At 44.4% G+C, this 4,928-nt stretch overlaps 1 protein-coding gene across 1 annotated transcript; it reads left to right on the forward strand.

Annotated features, from left to right (window-relative positions):
• The first annotated feature begins 3,103 nt into the window (after nucleotides 1-3,103).
• On the forward strand, nucleotides 3,104-4,718 carry LOC118827869 (vasculin-like protein 1). Its single transcript, XM_036734201.1, has one exon. The coding sequence runs from the start codon at nucleotides 3,344-3,346 to the stop codon at nucleotides 4,325-4,327; it is 984 nt and encodes a 327-aa protein (XP_036590096.1). The 5' UTR covers nucleotides 3,104-3,343; the 3' UTR covers nucleotides 4,328-4,718.
• The last annotated feature ends 210 nt before the right edge of the window (nucleotides 4,719-4,928 follow it).

The following is a 4,928-nucleotide window of genomic DNA, read 5'->3' on the forward strand; positions in this document are numbered from 1 at the left end:
ATGGGATTTCAACAACAAATCTTCCCCATGCTAAGTCTAACACTTTTACCATTGATGGTAACCTTGGTAGAAATATCAAAGGTTGGAGGAGGGGAGGCCTTTATAGATCATTTTCTAAAGCAAATCACATCATCACAAACAGAAGTGTAGACAATGAAGGATGCTACTGTATTTACAGTTTCTTAGTAAAAATAAAATAAACTTAATATGTGCCTAAGGAAAGAGGTAGATGATAGATATCACTTATCCAGGCAGGCCATTCCATTTGTAGGTAGTGTTGATTACTAGGGAGTTGTTCCTTTCCTCAAGAACAAATCGTTTTCTTTACATCTTCCATTCATTGATTCCAGTTCTAAATCAATCAGTGAGCACTTAGTAAGTACCTACTATATACGAAGCACTGTGCTCAGTATGGAAGGCGGAAATAGAAGAGTCCATTTTTCCTTTAATAAGCATATTATCTACTTGGGGTGACAAGACATCTATGTGAAAAGTCAGTTAATAATATAATATGCTTAATGTAATAAAGTGGAGTGAAGTGACAGCACAGACTAGGAGTCAGAAGACTTGGGTTCCATGCCTGGCTTTGTAACTTAAATAGCTCTGAGACCATAGGCAAAGCACCCTCTGCTCTTTGCTTCTCAGTTTCCTTATCTGCAAAATGGGAGTTGGCCTAGAGGAGCTTTGTGTTTAGACATGGCCAATGTGGGAATTTATTTTCCTTGACTGTATCTGTTACAAGGGTTTTTAAAAAATTCTTTCTCAATGATTTTGAAAAGGGTGAGGTAGGAGAAGAAAAAAAAACTCGTTAATTGAAAATAATGAATTAAAATAGACCTACAAAAGTAACTTTTTATGATATATTTTCTACACAGCTGTTCAGAAGAGGGAAGGATTGGTTGCAGATGGCTAGAAGTCAGGGAGATTTGGGGAGGCAAAGATGGCATTTTCTCAGGCTGAAGTTACTATTGATAGGCCTGATTTGCTTGTTACTCTCAAGCAGGTGTACAGCCAGGGAGACTCCCCATACTAAATAATTGCAGTGAGAGGCTCACATCCTGTTATTTAATACACCTGTAAGAGGCAAGTCACAAAAGAGGGGCCTTGGTGGGGCAGGTGGCTCACAGAGTGACTCTCTGGTTATAATTACCCCATTTGCCCTGTGCAAACCCAATAATATGGCTTTGAGCAGTGACTCAACTTTTGATGTTGGAAGTCCAGTGACAGGCAGACAGGCCTGAGAGCTGCCTTTACCATGGATCACCCGAAGATTTGGAAGGAGAGCAGTATTTCAAGTTGTCAGGTGGCCCTTGGGGTTTGCATTTACAGAAACTCTTTGTTGAAATGTGGCTGTCCATTTTTCATTGTGAAGATTCTGCCTGATGTTGATAGCTGCACCCTATCCTGCTGAGGGTGGTGGGATGGGATGGGAAGTGGGGGGTGGTATCTCTTCCAAAGAACAACATCCTTTTGAGTCACATCTTTCAGTGGGCCAACTGAGCCTCATTCACGTTTAATGTCCTGTGGTTTGAAGGGTTTCCTTTGCTGCATACTTCTGTGGCTCTCCTCACTCAACTGCATTTAGCCTCAGAAACCTTTGCCCCAAGGAGTGGATCGGAGGACTAGACCTATGTTTTTATTGGCTTGGGAACTTATAATGAAGAAACTCCCTCCATCAGTTTAGATCTGCACCTGCTTTATAACTTAAAGTCTTAGAGGGCAAGCTGAGCCAGTGATGTTCAGTGACTTATCCAAGGTCATACTTACAGCATATGTAATGTGCTTGAAACCAAAGTTCTCCTAATGGATCATTGCGTATTGCCCGTCTACTGGTCAGGTAGTGTCTAAAATACATACTTATTCTCAAAACTGTTAGCAAAGGAGCCAAGCATCAGTTCCTTACATCTATCTACACAGAGCTTTACAGATTAGAATGGGTGATTACGTCGGTTATTTAACTTGCTTTTCTCAATAACCCAACGTGGGAGTCAGGATTTTTACAGTGCAGGAAACTGAAACTCAGAAAGGTTAGATGACTTACCCAAAGCCACACAGCAAATTAGTGCCAAAGCCGAGTCTTTGTTTCAAGTTTCCTGACTTTCAGTTCACTGCTATTTCATTATATCACAGCTGGCTTTCCGTGTGTCCCAAAGGCTCTCATGGGGTTGGGCTGGTAATGAAATCTTAATCGTGCTCCTATGTGTGGCACCTAATCTTTCTATTCTTCAGTTTTCCCTTCTATAAAATGAGACAGTCACACTAGTTGACCTTTAAAGTCCTTTCCAGATCAGCTACCAACGGATTTCACAACAGTCCTTACCTTAAAGGTGACTTGTTCTCATGAAAACATCCATTCCACGTCCCCTTCCAGTCGTAAGTACTGAATGGTATAACAATTCAAATCACCTTCCAGGTCAACTCCCAGGCAGCTAAACTTACATATCAGAGTGCTTATGAATTTATGGTAAGCCTTACTATTTCCCATTGTGATATTTTCAGAAATAAGTGCTGCAAAAGCTGACTTGTCAATGATTAATGGTCTTTAGCATAAAAGGAGCATTTCTACTGACCTTGGACAGGTGACTTCCTTCTCTTACTTTAAGTGCTCTGTTCCTGTCCTTTTTGATGTTGGCTTAGCTTTTTTTCTCCCCTCCAATTATATAATTGGTGATGGGGTGAAATTTCTTAGGGTTTTAATTTATTTATTTAGGTTTGATTTTTATTGAGACAAAATTGTAAAGCTGGGGAAATTTCTTTTGGCTTCCTTTATTTCCTCTTCCAGCCCTCTCCATTATTGATGTAAGGAGACTTTTTGGTGGTCCAGTCCTTCACAATCCCATAAGTCTTGAGGAACAGAGAAACCTTTCTTGTATTAGGAGGCATTTTCTTAAGAACTTTTAAGAAGTAGGAATGTTCAAAACCTGGTTGAAACATTGGTTTGAAGATGGAATGTTAGGGAGTCAGCTGGAGCGAGGCGGGTGCAGGAAGAGCCGCCGGGCCCTGTCTGTCCCTGCGCCGACACGGACACAGACACGGACGCAGGGCCTGGCCCGGAGGGACAGAGGACTCAGGCCGCCCCAGCCGTCGCGCGCCGCCAGATCCTGGCCATGAGGTTTGATGCCTCCTCACCTTGCTGAAGAGAGACACTGGACCTAAATGGCGCAGCATGACTTCGTCCCTGCTTGGCTTAATTTCTCCACACCACAGTCAGCTAAGGTATCAAGACCATATTTGTGTCATAGACGGAATTTGTCTCCTGCAGCCACCTTTGAAAAACATGGAGAGCACCTATCCCGAGGAGAAGGACGATTTGGAGTGAGTCGCCGGAGACATAACTCCTCTGATGGTTTTTTTAACAATGGGCCCCTACGAACTCCAGGAGCCATCTTTGAATCCAGAAGCTGGGAAACACAATCATCCAAGCAGACCTGTTGGGACCCCTTCTGGAGTATGGGAAAATCCTCCGAGTGCCAAGCAACCTACCAAGATGCTGGTCATCAAAAAGGTTTCCAAAGAGGATCCTGCTGCTGCCTTCTCTGCTGCATTCACCTCACCAGGACCTCACCTTGCAAATGGGAACAAGCCTACAACTATTGTCCCAAGTGTCTACAAAAACCTTGTCCCAAAGCCGGCAGCGCCTCCTTCCAAGCCCAGTCCATGGAAAGCGACCAGGACAGAACACAAAGCAGGCTCGCTCTCCGCTAGCCGGGATTCTGCCTTCACCAGTCCAGTTGCTGTCACCAAACCGGTAGTACTGGCAAGTGGCTCAGTACTTCCCTCTCCCAAAGAGAGCCCCTCCAGCACCACCCCTCCCATCGAGATTAGTTCCTGCCGCCTAACCAAGCTGACCCGTCGGACCACAGACAAAAAGAGTGAGTTCCTAAAGACTCTCAAGGATGACCGGAATGGAGAGATCTCAGAGAACCGAGAATGTGACAAACTGGAGGACATGGAGGGGAACAGCACACCAGAACCAAAGGAAAATGGGGAAGAGGGTTGCCATCAGAATGGCCTCACTCTCCCCCTAATGGAGAAGAGAGAAGGCCTTTCTCTCTCATTGGAAGCGGAACACAGGTTATTGAAAGCAATGGGCTGGCAGGAATACCCAGAGAATGACGAAAATTGTCTTCCCCTCACGGAGGACGAGCTGAGAGAGTTCCACATGAAGACAGAGAAGCTAAGAAGAAATGGCTTTGGGAGGAACGGCTTCTCTCAGAGCCGCCGCCTCTCTGGCCTTTTTGCCACTTGGAGAAATGCTTTGAAGCCCGAGGCCGAGGACTCGGGCACAGAGACAAGCAGCAGCGAAACTTCAGATGACGAGGCCTGAGCCGAGTGACCTGTCCAGCTCCGCTCCCCGTCAGGGTTGTATAAATGAAACCGTTCTTTTTCCTTTCTTTGTTCATTGCTGTTGAATCCTTCATGCACAAAGGGAATGATCCCAAAGAAGAGAGATTGGCTTGTTTGGCTTTTTTTTTTTTTTTTTGGTTCAGCCTGTTCTATGCTTAATAGAGGCAAGTTTGTATAGCTGGGAAATTTGTGACAAAAAAATAAAATCTATAAGTACACACATACACACAAATTTCTGTGTGCAGCTGTGTGTGTAGGACAGTAAATGTGTCTAGGACAGTAAAAGTATCTGACAGAGCTGGTGGCAGAAGTGAGCAAGAGCCGGACCTTGGCAGCCATAGCTTTCTAACACAGCCCACCCACCCCAGCCAGCCCCCGCCTGCCTGCCCTGGGCCCTCGCCAGCCCAGGACTACTCACAATGTGCTCAAACAATCATTGTCAATGACAAAATGACTACAAAAGTTATAACTGTGTTAAATTAATGCAAATAACATGGATTTTTAATTTTCTTTTATTTTTGGCAGCTTGGGCAGCTTTCATCACTTAACCAAGCATTCGTGGGTTTCCTTTTTTCCTTTTT

The sequence above is a fragment of the Trichosurus vulpecula genome, chromosome 8 (genome assembly GCF_011100635.1).
Source record: "Trichosurus vulpecula isolate mTriVul1 chromosome 8, mTriVul1.pri, whole genome shotgun sequence".
NCBI lineage: Eukaryota > Metazoa > Chordata > Mammalia > Diprotodontia > Phalangeridae > Trichosurus > Trichosurus vulpecula.

What these genes read in the sequence shown, in the direction of transcription:
- LOC118827869 (XM_036734201.1), top strand. Translation starts at nt 3,344, where the DNA reads ATGGTTTTTTTAACAATGGGCCCCTACGAACTCCAGGAGCCATCTTTG.